The sequence below is a fragment of the Malania oleifera genome, chromosome 6, assembly GCF_029873635.1.
Source record: "Malania oleifera isolate guangnan ecotype guangnan chromosome 6, ASM2987363v1, whole genome shotgun sequence".
NCBI lineage: Eukaryota > Viridiplantae > Streptophyta > Magnoliopsida > Santalales > Ximeniaceae > Malania > Malania oleifera.
Genome location: NC_080422.1, coordinates 103,404,668 through 103,430,100, shown reverse-complemented (window position 1 = coordinate 103,430,100; position 25,433 = coordinate 103,404,668). Strand labels below are relative to the sequence as shown.

At 34.8% G+C, this 25,433-nt stretch overlaps 1 protein-coding gene and 1 non-coding gene across 2 annotated transcripts; both read left to right on the top strand.

Moving 5' to 3' along the window:
* The first annotated feature begins 5,415 nt into the window (after positions 1–5,415).
* LOC131158739 (uncharacterized) lies at positions 5,416–7,947 on the top strand. The gene is made up of 5 exons (XM_058113596.1): positions 5,416–6,042; positions 6,313–6,543; positions 6,798–6,873; positions 7,010–7,168; positions 7,412–7,947. Exons 1-5 carry the CDS (start codon positions 5,416–5,418, stop codon positions 7,945–7,947), a joined length of 1,629 nt encoding a protein of 542 aa, XP_057969579.1.
* A 6,050-nt stretch (positions 7,948–13,997) lies between these two features.
* TRNAR-CCU (transfer RNA arginine (anticodon CCU)) lies at positions 13,998–14,070 on the top strand. The gene has a single exon. It is a non-coding gene; the product is annotated as a tRNA-Arg (tRNA).
* Positions 14,071–25,433: the final 11,363 nt, after the last annotated feature.

Below are 25,433 nucleotides of genomic sequence, written 5' to 3'. Positions count from 1 at the left end.
TCTGTTGCTATTAAATAAGATATATATGTATATATAATCGAGTTAAAACTATCATCATGAATAGGATATGCATTTGAAAAAAGAATTGCATCATCATATAGAAGATGGTAAGCGTTTTTGAATATTAGGTAGATTTTATGTTTGATTATCAAAGAAAGGGAGAGAGAAAATGAAAAGTATACTAAATCTATGAATAAAAAAAATTGATTTAACATATCATTAATATTAAGTTTTTTCTTAATTTTGGGTCATTAAATTTTTTTTTTAATAGTACTTAAAAGAGAAGGAGAATATTTTGAACAATGAGTTCTCTTTATTTTTATTTGTTTTAACAATTAAAAATATTTTGTTTTTTAGTTTTCTAAATTTCTAAGTATACTAGAAAACAATGGGTATTTTTTTTTATAATTATTTGAAAATCTAAAAATTTAAAATTAAAATTATTTTCACAATTAAATTTTTTTCTTAGATTTCCTTTTTCAGTTGTGTTCAGTTTCAAATGGCTCATGATATTTTTGGTGAAACAAAAAAGTACTCAATGTTTTTGGTGAAAAATAAGACTTTTACAAGAGTGGCATATGCACCACTATTTTTTAAAAATGAGAAAAATAAATAAATAAATAAATGGACTATGTGTTACTACAACAAGATATTAAATTCAATTTGAATAAAAATATTTATTTAAAATTTGACTCAAACTTAATTGATCTTATGTTATTGAATTTGTACCTATTTTAATTAGACCGTTTATAATGAATTTAATATAAACAAAAAATCAATGCATCAATTTTACTTTTGACCTTATTGTGAATAAAACAGTCACATGCAAATTTTGCACCATTTTCATGACAAAATAGAAAGTCATAAGATGACAAATTTTTTTTTTTTTTTGGGAGGGGGTTGTTTAAAATATTTTTCAAATTTTCATGGTTTTAATATCTTTATTACTGTCGTTATCAATACAGGACTTGATCTTGAATTTTTTAACTTAAAAATTGATAATTTTCCAATCAAATATTTTTGACTCAGATTTTTCTCCATATCCTCTATATCATATTCGCCTAGGGAATTTTTACAGGGTATTCCCTAGTATATCAAGTAATTTGTGCTTATATGTGTTGTAATTAAATAAATCTTTTCAATAATGATTCATAAATATGTGATCCTTTCTCAACTTCATAACTAATAGATTTATATTCTAAAAGATTATATTAAAAGTAGTGTTAATAAGTAAGATTACTACAAAATTTATAATCCAAAATAATACTAATTATGTTATTAAAATCATAAGGGATTAATGATTGTCATCCCTTGGTTTTTCCACCACCATAATTTCTTTCCCATCCTTGTTGCCCTATAAAAAGGCACCCTCTTTTTCTCATTTGAACACATACATTGCATGCTTGAAGATACATTGCATGCTTGAAGGAAGTAGATATATAATAAGGATAAGAGTAGAGGAGAGATAAAGAGAAGAGAGGTATTTTATACAAGGGATAAAGAGAAGAGAAATGTTTTGTATAAAGTCGGATCCAAATCATCTTATAATTCCTCCCGAGATAGTAAAGTTTTTAATCTCATCCACCTGTGAAGTAGGCATAGCCGAACCACGTAAAATTTCTGTCTCATCTCTATTTTATTTTTTGCATATTTTATAACACGTTATCAGTACGAGACTCTAAGTATATGAGATGTTTCTTTAAATCGTATTTAATTTATTTTTTCTGAGTTTTACTGTACAAGAACATAATATTCTCCGGAAGAGAATATGTCTTTTAAGGTTTAAAGAGTACCAATCTTTAGAAGAGATGGTAAGATAGTCCTCCTGAAGAAGCTATATATTTAAATATTTCATCAATATATTTAATTTTCCGAAAAGATAGACCTCCTAGAGAGGTTATGTATGTAATCTCCATAAGAGATAGTTAATATTTACCTCCTAAAGAGGGTATATTCTTAACTGACTCACTCTAAAAATGAGTAACACAAACACTATCTCAAGTATAAGAGTTCTGTCGTATAATATTTAGCCCAAATCTCCTTAGGGAATGTAGATTAATTTTAAACTTGTGTAAAACAAAAAAATAATAATAAGAAAAGAAATTTACTGAACACATTTCAAATTCAGTTCCTGAGATTCTTGAGATTTTGCAATAAAATTTAAAATAACGTAAATCCTAACTAAAGATTTAACACACATAAAAATAACTAGACATTTATTAATTAAACAAAGATAAATTAAACTAAACCCAACAATAACGTAGGAATAATAGCTAACTCAACACAAGGATAATGAAATAAATAAAACTGCAACCGTCCCAACTAAATAAAAATAAGCTATACTAAATATAAATAAAGTTCAATTAAATAAAAATACTAAATTTAGCCATAAGCTCAAACAAGATTAAACTCTAACAAAATAAAAACAATGACTTTAAAAATAAAAATATTCAAAAAAAATATTTAAATCTCTACAAAGACTTTTAAATAAGAAAATGACAAACTAAATTGAATAACCCAAACAAAATTTTAAGTTCAATAATTAATTCAAGGCAAGAAAGAAAAATAATTTGGAAATTAACAATACTCCAAAAAAAAATAAACTTTAAAATATCTTCAAGAAAGAAAAGAGAGATGAGAGATGAGATGCAAGAGTGAGAGTAGCCGTGAGGAATTTGGAAAATTGTAGCCAAAACTGTGGTGCATGGCGTGAGTGCTTGGGGCTTGGTTCATACTTCATACCGTGATTCTTCTACATTTTCTTGTGCTTGTTGCTGGATTTGTAGTTGAATAATCCAATCGAAGGTTCCCGGACATCATATTTTTTGATTTCTTGCTTTGCTCCGTGGATTGAAGCTTGTGGATTTGAATTTTTCACTTTCCCGCTCATGTGGGTTTTCTGGAAAATTTGAATTTCTGGGTTTCCATGGGGCGGCAGGGTGCTTCAAGGGTTGCAGGTAACCCTAATAAGAATCAAGGGATGGAAGAGGAGGCTGAATATGCGTTGATGTATATTGAAGCTAGAGGAGGTAACCATAATTTATGGAGTAAGAAGAGCCATGTTGAAATAATGGCTGAGTTTGAAACACCGTCTCGAATGGCGATTCAGAAATCTCATGTGGATTTGGGTCAGTTGAAATCATCTTCGGAGCTCTTGGAGTCGATTAGGGCTCAGAGGGGTGTGCAAGAGGGGCAGTGCTCTGATTCTGTCAAGGAAGGGAATGTGCTGAAATCTCTGAAGGGGTTGCATGAGGAATCTACCCCTACGGTGGATGGTATCCAGGGTAATCTCACTCCCTTGACACTACTGGATATGATGCAAAAACAAATGGACCTTGGGCCTGATTCATTCCCTGAGTTAGGAGGCAGGGAAGGCAACAAGATCCAGCACTTGGTATCAGGTAATGTCCCGATGGTGCTGAATAAGAAAATCCTGGAGGAATCTTGGAGGGTACGGGGTTAGTGGGAAGCAACCTTTCCTCGAAGGAGGAGGATAAGTATGGCAGTGCTGCTGAGAAAAAGAAGTTATGGGGGGATGATGATCCTTCTGTTTCTATTACTCTTGGCTCAGACACGGCTGAGAATGAAGAAACTAGAATGGATGCTATTCCGGAGAAAGACAGCCATCAGTTACAAAACAGAAGAGATAACCAGCGACCAGCTAATGAAGGGAGGACAATTATTCGTAACAATAAAAAGGTAGCTTGGTCTGAACTTTTTGCAAACAACCGGAACCCTAAATGTTGTGAATCAAACCCTGGTTTTGAATCTGATGGAACTGGGGCTTGTTTACAAAGCTCTGACCTAAAATCTCCTGATAGCTCATACCTCAGATGTCTTGTGGGGTATTTTGTTGGAAAGTTTCCAGGTAAGTGAGCTTTGAAGGCTGTGGTTAACTCTTGGAGGGCAAAGGTAAACTATGTAAGCCATAACGAAGGTTGGATTGTTTTCAAATTTCAGAATGAGGATGAACTTGATGTTGTCTTGCAAAAGGGTCCTTACATAATTTATGGAAGAACTTTGTTCTTAAAAAGGATGCCCAAACGATTCCAGTTCAATCCTGATCAGAGGACCTCTCTCCCTATCTAGGTTCAATTGAAGAACCTTCCAATGGAGAAGTGGACTCCATCTGCCATAGGAAAAATTTGTTCTGAATTGGGGAGACCAATGTATGCTGATAAACTCACCTGCATGGAAGCTAGGGTATCTTTTGCAAGGGTTCTTGTTGAGGAACCAATGATTCAAGAGGTGGCTTATGAAAATCTTCCCAGATTCTGTTCTTATTGCAGATCGATCGGTCATTCTGTAGGGTTCTGCAGCTTGAAAAAGGAGAAGGAAGGAAATTTAGGCCATAAGGTGTTTGTTGAAAAGGGAAAAAGCTCTGGTACGGAGTCTGATAACTCCTTGGCTGTGGAGAAAAGGGAAGGAAATCTTTATAGCAAGGAAGTTGAGAAAGCTCAAGAAGGGGTGATTATGGAGGTTGATCCTCAAAATCATCTCTACCCTACTGTGAATACAACTAATGTGGCTTGCAGCAGTGGGTTTCCAGTGCCGCGTGGTGTTGAGACCTCTCCAGACTCTTCATACCACTCAGATGCAGACCACATCTCAAGGAAGTGAGGATTGTGGAAAAAATTCTGATTTGGCTCTAAATAATAGTTTCCAGCTTCTACCGGAATCTAGTATGGAGCTTGATGGTAGTCTGGAGCAGAATACAGGGCAGGAAACCAAGGATAGTGTAGAATGCCATGATGTGGAGCTTGATAATAGGTTTAAATCACAGCCTGAATAAGGGATGTCTGGGAAGTATATAGTGAGGCTAGGAGATGACAGCAACACTATTAAACATGTCCTGGTGTCTGAAATGGGAATAGAAAGTCCAAGTAAGGATGTTTAGGTACCTGCAGTAAAACTGGTTGCTGGGAGTACTCAGGTGGTGAATGATCTGGATAGTGTGGCTTCTGAAGGTGTATCTATCTTGGGGAAGGAGGTGGTATGTGTTTATGTAGTAAATCTGGCTGCTGGGAGTACTCAGGTGGTGAATGATCTGGACAGTGTGCCTTCTGAAGGTGTATCTGTCTTGGGGAAGGAGGTGGTCTGTGGCCTTCTTGCTACTGGAGGTCTTCCTAATGCTAAGTTGAAGAACAAGCAATTGACACAGCCAGCTAAGAACCAGAAAGATGACTTTATTTAAGTCCAGAATAAAAAGACTACTAAGAAAGGTGGGGTTCCTAATCAAGTTAACGGGAAGAAGGGGTCTGGCCCCTTGCCTGCATCATGAAGATAGCCTCATGGAATATCAGGGGTCTCATTAGGCCCCTGAAGCAAAATGGGGTTTATGACCTCATTAATAAAAATAGAATTGATATATGTTGTATCCTAGAAACAAAACTCTTATCCTCTAATCTCGAGAGTATGATGAATTCAAAATTTAGAAGATGGAATCAGGTGAACAACTTTGAACACCACAGGGCTGGGAGAATTATTGTGCTTTGGAATTCTCAGAAGGTGAAGTTGCAGGTGTTGGCAATCAATGCTCAGGTAATCCATTGTTATGTAGTATGCCCTATTACTTCTAACAAGTTTGCTTTGAGCTTTGTATATGGTTTCAACTCAATTGTTGCTAGGAGAACTCTTTGGCAGGATCTGACTCAGTTCAGTCTCTCTTCTGAACCTTGGTTGCTCATGGGAGATTTCAACTATGTCTACTCTACTGAGGGAAAAAAAAATGGTAATCCTGTTACAGATTATGAAAGCAAAGACATCAATGAATATTTTAGTGATGTTGGGCTCTCAGATTTGAATTCCTCTAGTTGCTTTCTCATGTGGAATAATAGGAAGGTGTGGTGCAAATTAGACGGGGTTGTGGTTAATGTGAATTGGCTCCTCTCTAATCGCAATGCTCATGCTATTTTCCTTTTGCTAGGTCTTCTGTTAGATCATTCTGATTGTATTGTGTCTCTTTTTGATGAAAATGATGCTGGGAAAAAACCTTTCAAATTTTTCAACATGTGGGCGAATCATTTGGATTTTCAAAAGGTGGTCAGTTCAGGTTGGGACCTTAGAATTTAGGGCTTCTTTCAATTTGTAATAGCAAAAAAATTACATGCTCTTAAGGGTCCTTTGAGGTCTCTCAACTCGATGCACTTTTCTCATATTTCCTCAATAGTTGATAGGGTAGTGTTTGATCTTACTGAGTTGCAACAGAAGTTGCACGATAGTCCAGAAGATGAAATCTGACAAAGGAGTTTGGCAGTGAAGAAGGGTAAGGCTATGAAGCTTAATGATGCTAACAGATTATTTCTAGCGCAGCTAGCGAAATCAAAATATTTGAAGGATAGTGATAATAGTTCCTCCTTCTTTCACTATTTGATGAGAAGACATACTAGTAGGAATCACATTTCCTCTGTTAAAAGAAGCAATGGAGTCCTGACTACCTCTTACCAGCGAGTTGTGGATGAATTCCTCAGCTTCTATAAGGGCCTTCTGGGTACAGAGTCTTCTTCCTGCTCTGTTGATCCTTCAGTTATTGCAAAGGGTAAGGTGGTTAGCTGCTCTCAAGGAGTTGTTATGTCTTCCCCTATACTAGATGAGGAAATTAAGTCTATCTTATTCAGTATTGGAGACTTGAAATCCCCTGGCCTTGATGGATATGCAACTTGTTTTTTAAAAAAGTCATGGAAGTTGGGAATGACTTCATCTTTGCTGTCAAGGAGTTCTTCTCCTTTGGGAAATTGCTGAAACAGTTCACGATTATTGCCTTAATCCCTAAATCTAATCATGCTGACTCAATGTAGGATTACAGGCCAATAGCTTACTGTAATGTGATGTACAAGGTGATCACAAAGATTATAGCTGGTAGAGTGAAGCCTTGTCTGGAGGATATTATGAACTTTGTTTAGTCTACTTTTGTCAAGCAGAGAAGCATGGCTGAAAATATTTACTTTGTTCAAGAATTGGTGAGAAAGTATGCCAAAAAGAGTGTCTCTGACGTGTTTGTTAAAAATAGACCTAAAGAAGGCATATGACTCAATTTCATGGAAATTTCTGAAGGAAATGTTGGATAATCTGAATTTCCCTACAAGGGTAGTGAACTGGATCATGCAATGTGTATCCACCGGCACTTACTCCTTATCTATCAATGGTGGAATTCATGGTTTCTTTGAAGGTAAAAAGGGGCTTTGACAAGGTGACCCTCTATCGCCCTTACTATTTGTTGTATGTATGGAATATCTTTCTAGACTCTTGAAGTCTCTTGAAAGTAACTCTGGCTTCAAGTTTCACCCAAGGTGTGGTCAACTGAAAATTACCCACCTTGCCTTTGTAGACAATCTAATCTTGTTTTCTAGAGGTGATCCAAGTTCGGTTAATCTCTTGATGAACTATTTGAAAAAAATTTCTAAGTGTTCAGGGCTGTCTACAAATACTCTGAAGTCGAATATACTGTGTGCTGGTATAAAAGACCTGGAGTTGGAGGAAATTAAAGAGATGACGGAGTTCCAGAATGGGGAGTTCCCTTTCAGATATTTGGGAATTCCTCTTGTTGCCTCAAGACTGAATAAAATGCACTATGATCCCTTAATTGACAGGATTTCTTCACTTCTGAATGGCTGGCCTAGTCATACAATCTCTTATGCAGGGAGGCTTGAGCTTATTAATTCAGTGATCCAGGGAGTGGAATGCGTATGGTTGGCAATCTTTCCCATTCCTAAAGCAGTTGTTGATCATATTGTTAGATTATGCAAAACTTTTTTATGGTGTGGAAGGAGAAAACCAATAGTTGTGTGGAGAGAAGTATGTTTGTCTAAAAATGAGGGAGGTCTTGGTGTCTTCAACTTGATGACCTGGAATAAAGCTCTGCTGACAAAAGCTCTCTTTACACAGTGTATCCTAGAAGTACTAAGATGTACCAGAACCTCCGAGAGTCATTTTGGTGGAGCATTATGAAAAGGGAAATAGTAGAGTTTGTGGAATAGTGTTTGACGTGCCAGCAGGTAAAGGATGAGCACTAAAGACCGGCGGGACAATTGTAGCTACTTCACATTCCTGAATGGAAGTGGGATCATATCTCTATGGATTTTGTTATAGGATTACCGCCAGTGTTGTATGGTCAGAACACCATTTGGGTGATTGTAGACTGGCTAACAAAGATTGCTCATTTTTTCCCTATTAAAGTCAATTATTCCATAGGCAGGTTGGCGCAATTATATATCCAGGAGATAATTCGACCACATAGCGTGCCGATATCTATAATCTCGGATTGGGACCCATGATTCACGTCACAATTTTGGAGTAGTTTGCAGGAGGCTTTGGGGTCTCAGCTATCATTCAGCACAACATTTCATCCCCAAACGGATGGACAGATAGAGAGATCGATCCATATATTAGAAGATATGCTCCAAGCATGTGTACTAGATTTCAGGGGTAGTTAAATCTAGTATATGTCGCTAGTTGAATTTTTGTACAATAATAGTTATCAGACCAGCATTAGAATGACACCTTACGAGGCATTATATGGTAGGAGATGACGTTCTCCGTTATACTGGGATGAAGTGGGTGAAAGACGAGTACTGAGACCGGAATTGGTGCAGCAAGCATATGATAAAGTCCAACTTATCAGAGACAGAATCAAAACAGCACAGAGTCGGCAAAAAAGTTACGCAGATACTCGCCACCGAGAATTGAAATCTGAGGTAGGAAACCATGTGTTCTTGAAAGTAGCTCCAATAAGAGGAGTTATGAAGTTTGGGAGCAAAGACAAGTTAAGTCTTAGGTACATTGGTCCTTTTGAAATATTTGAGAGAGTGAGTTTAGTTGCCTACATGATAGTTTTACAACTGGCATTATCTAGGATTCATGACGTATTTCATGTTTTTATGTTGAGGAAATATGTCTCAAATCCCTCCCATGTGATCAGTTATGAGGAGTTGGAGTTTAAAGATGCCTTAACATATGAGGAAATGTCAGTGTAGATTTTGGATAGAAAGGAACAAGAGTTGTGCACCAAGAAATTTCTCTGGTGAAGATATTGTGGAGGAATCATGTAGTGGAAGAGGTCTCGCGGGAGTAAGAAGAAGAGATATGACATAAGTACCCACATTTGTTCAGTGGAGATCATCATTAATCAGAGTAAGAAAGAGGAATGGCTCAGGTAAGGTAAATAATGTTTTGATTTTATATTATGTAGTGTAGGATATTATATGTATAAATTGTGTTTTGATTTATAGGATATAGTGAGTTTTGGGATAATTTTGGTTGATTATTGTAATCTCTCATAATCGTATATGTAACCACGGTATTCCTCCGCCATAAGTGATGGTAATTAATAAAATAAGTAGCGAATTTTTCCTCAAATGGTGGTGTACAGGTATAGTCAGCAATTTCGAGGATGAAATTTTTAAAAGAGGGGGAGAATGTAGAGACCTGGAAAATATCATAATAAAAGAAAGTGGAAAAAAATGGATTTTTGGTTGGAAAACGAGAAAACCAGCGACGGTTTTCTAGAGAGGACAGAAAATCGATGACAGTTTTATTTTTGGCTGGGAGAGGAGAAAACTGGCGACTATTTTCTGGAGAGGATAGGAAAACCAGCGACTGTTTTGGGGTTTTACCGCGGGTCAGTAATAGGTAAATGGTAATTTCAAACTGATTAAATAGAAAATCGGCGATGGTTTTCTAAGAGTTGGATAAATCCGGGGACGGTTATCTTGGCAGTGCAGGTTATAAGGAAAACTCGTGAGCTTATTTGTTTAATTAAACTAAATGTTCTCTCTCTCTCTCTCTCTCCCTCACAAACCCTACGGCCCTCCTTCCAATTTCCTTCAATTCTGGCTCCGATTAAGCCCGAATTGACAATCAAGAACCACCACGAGGTTCCTGGGAAGGTTCTCTGCAACCTAGGTAGAGCGGAATTTCGATTTGGGGTTCTGGAACACCATCCCAAAACAGAGGTAGGGGTGTTAAATATTAGTTTTAATGGTTAATTGGAGTATTTAGGGCCTAGGGAATATTAAATGAAAATATTCTGGAGATTTAGTTGATTAATTTGGGAAAAATATAATTTCAAAGTTTTTGAGCCTCGAACGCCGCAGGGCGTAGATTTAAAGTTCCAGCAGGATCAACAGGAATCAGGTAAAGGAATAGATTAAGTCAGGTATTTTTAGAAATTTATTTATGAATTAATATATTTTCGGGGAAACTGATGTTGAATAGAGAAAATAGATTTTATAGCATGATATAGTATATACAGAGTAAAACTCACTCGTGTGACATGAATATAAATTTAATGTAATATCAGTATGTTAAAAAAATTATTATTTCAAAGAATATGTAAGGGTTTTCAATAATTTTTAGAAATTCATAGACAGTACAGATGTTAAAGATATTTTCAGTATATTATGATGTGATAGCCGGCGCAGATGCCGGGATATGATAGCCGGAGCAGATGCTGTGATCAGTTTTATTATGATGATTTATTTAGAAATTATGAAATGACAATTTTTATTCAGAAAATACGTAAAAGCCAGATTTTATTTAAAAAATATAGAAATGTATTTACAAACATGAATATGTTATATGAAATGTATTATCTAATAACATAACCCAGATGGCTACATATATTAATAGCACGGTACCGTAGCTAGCTATTTAAATCGGTGTAGTAAGATACCCACTGAGTGCCGACTCCCAGAGGTTGTGGATGAGTAGGTTGGGGAGACCAGATTGGGTATAGCTGATAGTGTAACCACACTATTCAGGAAGTGTGGGTCAGTAACCGATTAGCCCGGAAGTGTAGGCGTACCCACTGTGCTACTGATCCCTAGAGGTTATCGGTGTAGTAGGCTGGGCAAGCTAGCTTGGGTGGGCAATCGTGTATAGATATGTTATGTTTGACTTAACTTAGTAGGCCAGCCAATGTTAAGTCCAGCCTATAGGCTGCACAACCCGGATCATGAGGGGTGGAGTCATGATACACAGATTTATATCTAGGGTATAATATTAGTAAAATATAGATTTAACAGATGATTTTAAAGATATGAAAATTCATTGTAATATAGTATGTTTAAAAGTAGAGATTTTCATATGATAGCAGTTGCAGCTTAAGATATGTATATATTACAGTTACATTATTTGCAGTATATGTTTATAGTATGATAATACTCACATTGCCACACACTGATATTAGTCTATTTCCCTTACTGAGAGATGTCTCACCCCAGCATTACAAATATTTGAAGAAATCCCAACAAACGAGTGGAGTGAGCTCTAAGATAGAGGAGTTCATAGGTACTACCCAGTTGCAGGGTAAGTAGTAGGGTCAGAATCATGATGGTTTTTGCAGTATATATATGTATATTTAGAAATAGTGAAACTCTGGAATTGTATATATGTAAAATGTATTTTGGTTCCACTACTTAGGTAATATGTATGTATAAACAAGTAAATCTTCGGTGCTTATGGTCTGAATTGACTTTGATAGTATGTCATGATATCAGAGCTATTATGGTAATTATTAAAAAAAAATAGCGGAAATTTCGGGTCGTTATAGTATAAACAGTCGATGGTTTTCTGAGAGGGCTTGAAACCATCGTCGATTTGGTGCTAAACCAAACCATCTCCATCTTTTTTCTTATTTTACCTTTCTTTTATTTATTTTCCTTTTCTTTTATTTATTTTCTTTTATTTTCTGAATTCGGGTTATTACAGCAGAGGAAAAAGTCATTGGTCGCATACCTATCATACGCCCCGGCACTTGGTAGATTTATACCAAGCCTCAATAAAAGAAAAGAAAAATAATAAAGAAATAGAAACATATTTTGCTGATAATATTGTTCTAATATACCTTGACGTTGGACCATCCAACTCTATTGATCTTGATGTTGCTGATTACTTGAATATATCTTTAACAAATGTTAAAATAATACTGGTTCTACAAATTTGATTGAAGGTTTCGAAATAGCTAATATAAAGTTATCCAATGGTACTTTATTACAAATTGGTGAAGAATTATATTCAATAAAAGTCCAACATTCTTTATATGGATTAAATTAATCTGAAGACATGTGGTGCAAACGATTGAGTACCTTGTGAAAGAAGGGTTCATAAATGATCTGATTTGTCCATGTGTTTTTTATTAAAAGATCAGAATTCGGATTTGCTATAATTGTTGTTTATGTTGATGATTTAAATTTAATTGGGACTCCTGAAAAGCTCACTAAAGTTGTTAATTATTTAATAGTGAAATTTAAGATGAAAGATTTAGGAAAGGCAAAATATTGTCTTGGCCTACAGATTGAACATGTAAATGATGGAATTCTTGTTCATCAATCTAAATATACCGAAAATGTATTAAAATAATTCTATATGAATAAAGTTCATCATTTGGGATCTCCAATGATGGTACGATCACTTGATATTAAGAAGGATCCATTTCGACTCATGATAAGGGGGAGGAATTACTTGGTTCTGAAGTACCATATTTAGTGATATCGGCTCTTCGATATATCTGACCAATTGTACAAGACCCGATATTACATTCGTTGTAAATCTACTAGTAAGATATAACTATGCTCCTACTCGACGATATTGGAATGATATTAAGCACATTCTATGCTATTTGAGAGGTACATCTGATTTGGGTCTATTTTACTCATTTGATTTCAAGTTTCAATTAGCAGAATATGCAGATGCTGGATATCTATATGATCCTCACAATGCTAAATCTCAAACTGGATATGTATTTCTTTACGAAAAAATTGTTATATCTTGGAAATCAACAAAGTGGGCGGTTACAACAATATACTCTAATCATTTTGAAATACTAACTATCCACGAAACTAATAGAGAATGCGTGCGGCTCAGATCAATGATTTCTCATATCCTATCAAATTGTGGTCTTCAATCAATCAAGAGTATTCCAACAATTTTATATGAAAATACCATTATATGTATAATTCAACTAAGAGGATGATACATAAAAGGTGACAGAATAAAACATATCTCTCCAAAATTCTTCTATACACATGCACTCTAGAAGAATGATGATACAATGTTCACTAGATCCGATCAAATGATAATCTAGCAGATTTGTTCACTAAAACTTTGCCTACTACAACATTTAAGAAATTGGTTCATCTCATCAGAATAAGACATCTTAAAGATCTTAAAGAAATGAGTTAATATATGGGTGACATCCAAGGGGGAGTGTTATGAAAACCATAAGGGATTAATGGCTGTCACCCCTTTGTTTTTCCACCACCGTAAATTCTTTCCCATCCTTATTGCCCTACAAAAAGACACCCTCTCCCTCTCATTTGAACACTTACATTGCATGCTTGAAGGAAGTAAATATATAGTAAGGATAAGAGTAGAGGAGAGATAGAAAGAACAGAGATATTTTGTACAAGGGATAAAGAGAAGATAGATTTTTTGTACAATGCCGGTTCCAAATTATCTTGTAATTCCTTCCGAGAAAGTGACGATTTTAATCCCATCCGCCCGTGGAGTAAGTATAGTCAAACCACGTAAAATTTATGTCTCATCTCTATTTTATTTTATGCATATTTTATAACAAATTAAAAATAACAACAATGATAAAATTTATGAATTCAAAGAGTCAAAACTATTCTAGGGAAGCAAATGGCATTAAAAAAAATAAAAACTTCTAAGATAGTAGGGATAAAATCATCAATTAAATATTTTCAAAGAAGTAAGAATTATATTTCACATTTAATTCACAGAATTTGTATTTATAAAAGTAAAAGATCCATTATCATCATAAAATAAATGTTAACATCAAATTTTTATCAATATGGAATATGAAAAATTCCCAAATATGATTACAAAATATTTATTAATGTTCAATTTAATATTGGATAGAAGAACTTTTCCAATTAATTTTATCAATAGGAAATACAAAATTTTGTAATTTTTAATCTCATTCATTGTCATGAAACATAACATTAGAATAGTTTAAAGAATGCTAATGAACCAAAGTCGCGCCTGTAGCTCAGTGGATAGAGCGTCTGTTTCCTAAGCAGAAAGTCGTAGGTTCGACCCCTACCTGGCGCGCTAAATGGACTCCTTTACTTCTATATTTTTTTTCTTGGTTCTGAGCACAAAATAATTTCTAAATTAGACAGAAACAAAATAAACACATTCAATCACGATTATTTCAATGGTTCACTTATGAGCTACTCACCACACCCCACCCCCCCAAAAAATTATAATAAAAAACCTAGATGAAAGTATGCGCAAAGTATGTTTAATTAATTATTTTTTAGATTTTTTTTTTCATGTTCCAAGTAGATGAAGACGATAGATGATAAACTTCTTTTATAGAGATGTTAATCTCCTGATTACAATTGTTTTGGAGGTATTATTTTTTATGATTTTTCAATCCAACAAGTATAATTTGATTTGTATCCTTTTTATTAAGGTCATTTAGAAATAAAGAATATTAAGAAAAAGAAAGGAAAATATAAAGGGATCCTCAGTCTAATGTTTGGTTATCAAGAAAATTAAGAAAGAAAGTAAAAAAAAAAAAAAATACCAAATTTATAAATAAAATTAAAATTTACATATCATTAGTATTTTATTTTTTAAAAAAATTTAATCATATTTGTGATGCCTCGATTTTTCATACCATTTTTTTAATATAAAAATAATATTAACAATCATATATTGGCCATGTTAATACCTCTGATACCACTCACGTGACCCAACCCGCATTGGGCACCGGATAAACAGGTATTTCATTTATATTAACCTAACAGCGGAAGTCATAAAATACAAACTATCCAGAATACAATACCCAAAATATCATTATACATAAACATATATGTTTCTATCAAACCCAAAACAATACAACCCTAGAGGAATTACACCTCCCTAGTCCAACACTTAGCCTGTATATTAGGGTATCCGCTCCACACTATCTCGGAGTCCTATCACTTGGTCTGTCTCTGTTCCTTAAAAAGTTTAAATAATTTGGGTGAGACACATCTCAGTAAGACGGAATAAATTATTTACAATGTGTGGCAATATGAGTTCAATTATATCAAAATACTCATTAAAATGATTTTGATCTGAAAAAGTATATAAGTTTATTTTTATGTTTGTATAGATATACATCACAAGCTTTTAAAAGCTTTAATTCCATTTCTCAAAAACCATTTCCACATAATTCATGTTTGCTAGCAAAGTTCTTGAGGATAAGGGAAATTACACGCTCATACATGCAATTCCCCTCTGCTCTGACATCGTTTGCAATCTTACCCGATTACTCGGGTTCAGCCGCAACCGATAATTATCAAAGGCACTCACCTTACTCAGTAAGCCTTTAGGCGGAGAGTTTTACTTCACTTCATTTATTTATATTATTAACTCACACTATTTCTTCCCTCATTTTCTTTCATCGCATTTTCATTTTCATTTCATTTCCATTTTCATCTAACTCATGAGTGTCCCTGATAACCAATATACTCGAGTCTGTAACTCATGGCTGCCCTGAAGATATTCACTACATCATGCTTCCTCCTATGGTCGGAGTTGTGCAGTCCAAAGGTTGGATCTAACCGCAGTTGGCCGACTCAGTTAAATCAACATATCATATCACATATCCCATATTTGTAGTACGAATGGTTGGCCTATAGACCTGATCCGGACTCAGGGGGCACAACAACTCTACTATACAGCTCAGTCGACTATCACGCCACACACTCCACAAGTCTGTGTGGTTGCACTAACACCACTAGCAACAATACTATACTCAATATCATAACTCATCATTAGAGTTTCCATATCCATCCATCAGGGTTATCAATACCATATACCCGCAATCATTATGCGGTATTGATATTTCATTAATCACATTTCAATGATCCCTTTGCAACTTTTGCACTTTGCAATGTTCACATTTCCTCAGTATTCACAATCAGTATTCTCATTTCAATCATCACATTTCAATTTCCATATTACATTTCATATTTCCCATATTCACATTCCAATATACACATTTCAGAATTCACGTTTTTATTTTCACGTTTCTATATTTTCATATCAATATACACAATTAATCTCATATCAATATATCTCAATTCATCTCAATAAAAAAATGTTCTCATCATTTTCTGTACATTTTTCATCGCCTCATAATAGTATATATCATGTTTCACATATTTCAACATTTCTCAAAATACTCATATCAGTAATTCACACATTCTCATTTTCATAGAAATCATTTCTATTCACATATAAATACCACATTTCATCATTTTCAACTAACATATCAATAATTCTCATTTCATTATTTTCTCAGAAATTACCCATCATTATATTTTGCATTTTTCAGTATACGTCATATGTCGCACAGTTTTCATCTAATATTCATAATATATTAATTTCACAAGGAAAAATATCATAACTTTATTTTTTTCACATATTCATTCAATCAATAATATCAAAATACTGCTATAATTTATTCTCCTTACCTGACTTATTGAGAGTCTCGTTAAAATCCAAATCCTACGCCCTCGGCGCCCAAAACTCAAATCCTGCAATTCACATTTTTCCCAGATTAATTAACTCATTTCCCAAAATATTTTCCATATAACCTTCCTTAGGTTCCATATACTCCAAATTAACATTTAAACTAATATTTAACACTCTTACCTGGTTTTTTGAACTATGCCTACAGGGTCTCGAAATTACACCCGCGACTCTTACCCAAGCCTTGAATTCAATAACCCAAATTCAACCTCAGAATGCCCAATATTCTAACATTTCTAAATCTACATTAATTAAATAATCATTAACCCCTTAATAACCCTCTTATCCTAATTTTGAGGTTATACCTACAACGATCTCACGAGAAATCAACTTCGCTAAACTTATAGAGAATCATCCCTAGATTCTCATGGTGATGTCTGATCATCAATTGGGTTTAAGATTTAACAAATATTGAGATAATAGTGAGAATTTAGCTTACCCTAGGGAATAGGCCTATGTTACTCCTACGACAAATCTACTTTGGTAGAAATGTTGATGATAGATAATGAAGTCCAACGATATTTTCTGATTTTCGATAGGCGCCCGTTTGCCCGGAAAAATCGAAAAGAGAGAGAGAGGCAGAATGAGAGAGAGAGAGAGAGAGAGAGAGAGAGAGAGAGAGAGAGGTCGCCTAGAGGGGGGCGCTGCCTGCTGATTTCAGAAATCCTGAAGTTTCAATACTTATGTTATAATAATAATAATAATAATAATAATAATAATAATAATAATAATAATAATAATAATAATAATAAATTTAATTAATAAAAATAAAATAAAATTTAAATTATTTTTTAAAATTAAATTATTATTATTATTATTATTTGAAATCACCCTAATAATCATGTATAACCATTTTTGAGATTATTACAATATTAAAACAAACTTTCATTTTTTATAGTATTTAATAGAGAAGAAAAATATAATGAAATATGAGCTTTGTCCTTTTTCTTTTTCTTTTTATTTTCCTTTTCCTACATAAAACCCTTGATCCAAATGTACCTTAAAATTAATCATCACTAGAATCTATTATTTGGTTGAATTTTTTTTTTTAAAGATATAGACGTTCTTTCATTTAGTTGCTTTAAAAGCTTTTATAATCATCAAAAGTTTTTTAACTTCCTGTGCAAGTGCTTGTAGATTATTTGATTGAGATCGTTGTATTTGCTTCATAAAAAGTTTGATAGTGAAAATACTGTTGTTAGTTTAGATGTATAGAAGTCGAAAAAATTAATGAAGGTGACATTTTAATATTATTTTAAAAAAATTAAAAATAAAAAATGAAACTATTTCAACAAGTAAATAATGGAAAACATATGTATTTTTTATTTTTTCAATATACATGTTACAACACTAAAAAAAACTAACTCTTTTGCAATTATGTGAAAAACTAAAGATGTACAATGAAAGCTATTTTCGATAACTAAACAAGTCCCTAACTTTTCTAAGCATTATATTCCTCGAATCTCCTAATAAAACATAAAGGATGACTCTACTAATGAAAGATCCCAAATTTATTTGTGATACCCCGTAGAAGAAAAGTTTAAAAGGATTAGATGTTATTACTCACATCAACAAGGTACATTTTTCTTTTTGAGAGCCTTTGCATAAGAACTTCACGATTAAGCGTACTTGACTTGGAATAATTTTGGGATGGGTGACATTCTGGGAAGTTTTCTCATGAAGTGTGTGAGTAAGGACAAAATACACTGTAAATGACACGTATTGGTCTGTGGGGCCAATCATTGGTCTGATAAGGCTCGCCCCCTATTGTCTGGTCTAGGTGGAGGAAGATAGACGCAGTGCTCCCTGACAGACCCAGGTTGGGGCGTAACAAAATGGTATCAGAGTCAGGTTGGGGCGTTACAAAATGGTATCAAAGCAATTATCTAGTCGAAAATGTGATAAGATTTACATTGCCTAGGTTTTGAAATGTGAGTTCTCAACGAGGATGTTGCGTTCTGTAAGTAGGGGAGAATGTGATATCCTGTGCAAGAAAGACTTAAAAGGATTAGATGTTACTATTCATATCAACAAGGTGTTCTTTTCTTTTCGGGAGCCTTCCCATAAGAACTCCATGGTTAAGCATGCTTGGCTTGGACTAATTTTGGGATGGGTGACCTTCTGGGAAGTTGGGGCGTTACATTATTACTAATCTCTATAGGAATACCAAAGCATTAGAAGTTAAATTTTGTAGGATTTGAGATCATACGAGAGATGTTAAGTGTTTTTTTCAAAATTTAGGCCCTCATACACAAAAATTGACGATACCATTTTCAATCCATTTACTGATGAACTCTTTAGTTGTATTTTTTTTTAAAAGGGAAATAAGAACCTTTGTTACAATAACAAAAAGTTAACCCATTTATTCCTCTAAAGTAAGAAAGTGTTTAACATCACAAACTAGGGGTGAGCAAATGGTCGGTTCGGCCAAATTCGGTTAATTAACTGAATTAATTGAAATTTTTGGTTAATGAGAACTGTTAACCAAACCAACCGAATAGATGGGCCTCACCGAACCGAACCCGATCGAATTACCTTTTCGGGTAATTCAGTTAAAGGTAATTCGGTTAACTAAATTTAACCAAATTAATTTAAAATTAATTAATAAAATAGAATATAATTGTAGATTCTTTACCAATTCTAGCTTAATTAAACACCTCATCTATTAATTTTATTAATAAAAAAGATATTTTGCTATTAAACTATAAGGGAAGAATTTCCTCCATCTCGCCTTTAACAAATTAACATATACTAATTTATATTTAAATTTTAATTAATTATTAATCAGTTATTTCGGTTAACCGAATTAACATTCCTCTTAACCGAACTGATTAACCGATTAACTAAACTTTGTAAAACCATAACCAAACCGACCGATCTTATTTTCTTAACTAAACCGAACTGACCAATTTTGGTCGGTTAATTCGATTAATTCGGGTTTTTCTGAATTATGCTTACCCCTATCACAAACTCATATGATAGAAGAGAAAAGAAGGAAAAGAACTTGACTTATGCTGTAACGACCTTGAAAAAAATAATATACATGTAAGTGTAAAAAAATTTAAATTAATTAATTAATTAATAATTATTAAGTAAATAATATAATATTATATATATATATATATATATATATGAATAGAGATCACGTTTAGTGATTTCAAAAAAAAATTATATTAATTAATTAATTAATTAAAAATAAAAATAAAAATAATAAAATATAATAATTATTAATTAATTAATAATTATTAATATATTAATATAATATTATAATAATATTATATATATATAAGTTAACCTGAAGGATCAAGATCCTTCAGGATTGTTTCTAGAGACCCCCACCCTCTCTTCTCTTGCCAAACCCTCTCTCTCTCTCCTCAATTTTTTGACAATATGTACGTCGATTGAAGAATAGAAAATATCCCTAGGCTTCATTTCTAGTCACCAACGTTTTAACCAGGGTGATTTCGTCATTAGAGCATCATAGACACCACTTTTGGGATAAGATAAGAGGGATAAATTATGTCAGTTTATTTTGAAAATATTCCCGATTAAATTGTAGTATTTGGTTTCAAGAATAATATAAATGATTTTTTGAGAATTTAGGCTTATGGGAATGGTAATTTCGAATTATTATATGTATGTTTTGGGGAATAAATTTTAATTAAATTAAACTGCAGGGTTTTGATCAGATCGAGATTTTTGGGAATATATTCTAATTAAGTTAAACCCTAGGGATTTGATCAAATCAAATTTTTTTTGGGAATATTTTAGAGTTAAATTAAATTGCGGGGATTTGATCATATTCGGGTTTTTAAAATATATTGGGGATTAAATTTAAAAATGGGGAATTGATCATATCTGCGTTATAATTAAATTTACCAATTATGTATTTTGAAAATTCTGTAGGGAATTGGTAAAATTATAATTATTGAATAAATCGTGTGGTGTGAGATTTAATTATATTTTATTGCATAATTGAATTTGAATATTTTTGTGGTATTATTGTGGAAAAAATGTAATTTATACTAATTGATGAAAATACTAGAAATGTGGGAAATGGTGAAACTTTGAAAATGATGGCTGAATGCCGAGATTGATTTGATGGCTAAGTGTCGGGTTTTGATATGACGGTTGTATGCCGAGATTGATTTGACGACTAAGTGACCGGTTTTGGTATGACAATTGTATGCCGAGGGTTTGATATGACAGCTGAATGCCGAGTTTTTATATGATAGATTTTATAGTGAATGACGTAATGAGTTTAAATAACATTTTTTATTACTTAAATAGCATTATATGGCTTAAGAACCCTGAGGACCAGTTGTGATGAGAGCACGGTACCGTAGCTAGTGGTTGAGATAGTGCAACCATATTGTTCTAGATAGAAGTGCTGGTATTGACAAGTCGATTTGGCCACGGAAGGGTTGTGTACCCCCTGGAGTCTAGACCAGGCTAGGTAGGCAAATCGGACTTTTTGACATGAGGTTTGACTTAGCCTGGTAAGCCAACTGGAGTTAGGTCCATTCTTTAGACCACATAACCCGATCATGGGGGTTTATACATGATGAGGTTTATAACATATAACATTATCATGTATAAAACCCCATGATCGGATTGTGCGGTCTGAAGACTGAATTTAACCTTGATTGACCGACCAAAACTAAGTCAAAATTAACACGTCTACAAGTATAGTTCACCTACTACATCCTGGACCGGACCCAGGAGGGTACACAACCCTTCTCAAGCCAAATCGACTATCCACCGCCTACATTTCCACAACAGTGTGGTTGCACTGGTAAATCTCACTAGTTGCGGTGTGATGCCCCGATTCTTCATACCAATTTTTTTTCCCTCAATAAATCTTATCGGCCACGTCAACAACTCTTATACCACTCACATGACCAGACCTGCATTGGGTACTAGGTAAACAAGCATTTCATTTATATTAACCTAATAGCGAAAGACATAGTGTACATAACATCCAGAATACAATATCCAGAACATTAATATCCATATACTCACATTTTTACCACATTTCCATAAACCATAGAACTCTAGGGAAAATACACATTCCTAACCCATAACTCACCCTGTATATCAGGGTATCTGCTCCCTACTATCTCGGAGCTCTTTCTCCTAGTTTATCTTGGTTTCCTGAAAAGTTTAGATAATTTGGGTGAGACACATCTCAAAAAGACGGAATAAATTATTTTCAGTGTGTGGTATATAAGTTCAGTTATAACACCTTCTACTTTTCAAACCATCAATTCATCTGAGAAAATATACTGATATATATGCTCATAATCATATAGATATAAAACAAAAGCTTTTATAAGCTTTTAATTTTGTTTTCTACTTATTTGCATGCAACTCATGTTTACCAGCGAAATTCCTAAGAATATGGAAGATTAACCGCCCATACAAGTAGCTTCCCTCTGCCCTAATAATGTTTGTAACCTTGCCCGAATAGTTTGAGTGTGGCCATAACTGATACTTATTAGGGCACTCACCTTACTCAGTAAGCCCTCAGGCAGAGAGTTTTACTTCACTTAATTATTTAAGTTATTAAACTCACACTCTTTCGTTTCACTTTTCATCATTCTTTTCTTTTTCTATTTCCATTTCCATTTCACTATCCAACACATGAGTATCCTTGGTATTTAGTACCAACATCGCGTCTATAACTCATGGTTACCCTGAGGATCTCTTTTCCATGCCATGCTTCCCCCCATGGTCAGGGTTGTGCGGTCCGAAGGCTAGATCTAACCACGGTTGGCCTACCCAATTAGATCAAAATGGAAATTCATCCATGCGTCTGTAGTATGATTGGCCGACCTATAGCCCTGATCTGGACTCAGGGGGCACAACAACTCTACTAAACGGCTTAGTTGATTGCCCACACCAAACTCCCCACGAGACCATGTGGTTGCACTAACACCTCACTAGCAACGGTACTGTGCTCAATATCACAACCCATCATTAGGGCTTCCACAACCATCCATCAGGGTTATCAGTACCTCATACTCGCAATCATTATGCAGTATTGGAATTTCATCAATCATATTTCAATGATCACATTGCAGCTTTCGCACTTTGCAATGTTCACATTTCAATTTCCACATTTCAATATTCATATTGTAGAATTTACATTGTAATATTCCCATTTTTAATATTCACATTTCAAAATTCATTTCATAATAATACACACACACACACACACACACACACACATATATATATATATATATATATTGCATATATATTTCTAATTCCCACATAGGTTCTTCTACTGCATGATTACGCCATAAAACTTTTACCAGTGGAATCTTCTTCATGCGTAGCTCTTGTTCCTTCCAATCTAAAATTTGCACTGGGACCTCTTTATAAGCTAAGGTATCATCCAACTCCAATGCTTCATAACTGATCACATGGGAGGGGTCTGAGACGTATTTCCTCAGCATAGAAACATGGAATATGTCATGGATCCTAGATAGGACAGGTGGTAATGCCAACCTATAGGCAACTGGACCCACTCGTTCAAGAATCTCAAATGGTCCAATATAGTTAGGGCTCAGCTTACCTTTCCTCTCGAACCTTATAACCCTTTTAGTGGTGCCACCTTCAGGAATATGTGATCTCCTGCGTCAAACTTCAATTTTGGCCGGTAAGTATCTGCATAACTCTTCTGCCGGCTTTGTGTTGTTCTTATCCTATCTCTGATAAGTCTAACTTTTTCCTGAGTTTGTTGTATTAGCTCTGGTCCCAAAATCTGTCTTTCCCCAATATCTTCCCAGTATAATGGGGATCGGAACCTCCTTCCATATAATGCCTCATACGGTGTCATCCCAAAGCTGGCCTGGTAGCTGTTATTATATGCAAACTCGACCAGTGGCAAATACTTCATCCAACGACCTCCAAAGTCCAGCACATATGCTTGTGGAATATCCTCCATAATTTGTATCGTCCTCTCCGTCTGCCCATCTATCTGAGAATGAAAAGTTGTACTGAACGACAACTGAGAACCCATGGCCCCTTGCAAACTCCTCCAAAAACGAGTTGTGAACCATGGGTCTCTATCTGAAACTATGGACACTGGGATGCCATGAAGTCTAATTATCTCTTGGATATATAACTTAGCCAATCTATCCATGGAGTAGTTAAATCTGATCGGCAAAAAGTGGCCAGTTTTTGTCAGTCGATCCACAACTACCCAAATAGTGTCCTATCCATGCAACGTAGGTGGTAATCTTGTAACGAAATCTATCACTATATGCTCTCACTTCCACTAAGGAATGTGGAGTGGCTGTAATGATCCCGCCGATCTTTGATGCTTAGCTTTCACCTGCTGGCATGTCAAACACTGATCCACATACTGGGCTATCTCCCTCTTCATGTTGCTCCACCAAAAAGACTCTCAAAGATCCCGGTACATTTTAGTGCTACTCGGATGTACAGTATACAGGGACCGATGTCATTCCTCCAAAATAACCCTCTTGATCTCAGGGTCGGCAGGAACGCGCAATCTGGTACGGAACCTCAAGGCTCCATCATCTAAGATGCTGAACTTTGTCTCCTGACCATCCTATACCTTCTCCATAAGGTTTACTAATTCTGCATCATTTCTCTGAGCTGTTTTAATTCTTTCCTGTAGAGTTGGTTGCAAAACCAGGTTAGCAATAAATGTCTAGTGATCACCCTCTACTAGCTCTACACCGAGCCTCTCTAGATCCATCTGGATCGGATGTTGAATCTCCACTGTAGATACGAATGAATCCACTAATTTTTGGCTCAAAGCATCAGCGACCACATTAGCCTTTCCCAGGTGGTAGCTGATAGTGCAGTCGTAATCCTTTATCAGCTCCAGTCATCTCCTCCGCCCCATATTTAACTCTTTCTGCGTGAAGAAATACTTCAGACTCTTATGGTCTTTAAAAATTTCACACCTACCCCCATAAAGATAGTGCCTCCAAATTTTCAATGCATAGACCACTACTGCTAACTCTAAATCATGGGTAGTGTAGTTCTTCTCATATTCTTTCAACTGTTGTGAGACATAAGCTATCACTCTCCTCTGCTGCATCAACACACATCCGAGCCCTTTATAGGACGCATCACTGTAAATTAAAAAATCCTCTTCTTCTGAAGGAATCGTCAACACAGGTGCAGTGACGAGTCGCTACTTCAACTTCTGGAAACTCTGTTCACAATCATAAAACCAGCCAAATTTCACTCCCTTCCTGGTCAATCTAGTCAGTGGGTATGACAGTTTAGAGAAGCCCTCAACAAACCTGCGGTAGTACCCAACCAATCCCAAGAAACTTCTAATCTCCTGCACATTCTTCGGTCGTACCCAGTCTACTACCACCTCAATCCTACTTGGATCAACATAAATACCATCCCTGGATATAACGTGTCCAATGAAGGTAACCTGCTCTAGCCAGAACTCGCATTTCTTAAGCTTTGCATATATCTTCCTTCCTCTTAGCACCTGAAACACTATCCTCATATGTTCCTTATACTCCTTTGAACTCTTCGAATACACCAGTTTATCATCAATAAATACTACCACAAACTGATCCAAATACTGGTGGAAAACCCTGTTCATCAAATCTATAAACACTCTAGGAGCATTTGTCAAACCAAACAGTATAACCAGAAATTCATAGTGGCCATATCGTGTTCTAAATGTCGTCTTCGAAACATCTTCTGCCCTGACTTTCACCTGATGGTACCTAGAGCGTAAGTCTATCTTTGAGAATATATATGTCCCCTGTAACTGATCAAACAAATCGTCGATATGTGGAAGCGGGTATTTTTTTTCTTGATAGCTACTTTATTTATCTCCTTGTAGTCGATGCAAATCTTCATCGACCCATCCTTCTTTC

What these genes read in the sequence shown, in the direction of transcription:
- LOC131158739 (XM_058113596.1), top strand. Translation starts at nt 5,416, where the DNA reads ATGATGAATTCAAAATTTAGAAGATGGAATCAGGTGAACAACTTTGAA. An exon ending in AGCTGGTAGAGTGAAGCCTT is followed by an intron (nt 6,874 to 7,009) that starts GTCTGGAGGATA and finishes TGTTAAAAATAG; the next exon opens with ACCTAAAGAAGGCATATGAC. An exon ending in AATTCATGGTTTCTTTGAAG is followed by an intron (nt 7,169 to 7,411) that starts GTAAAAAGGGGC and finishes CTAAGTGTTCAG; the next exon opens with GGCTGTCTACAAATACTCTG.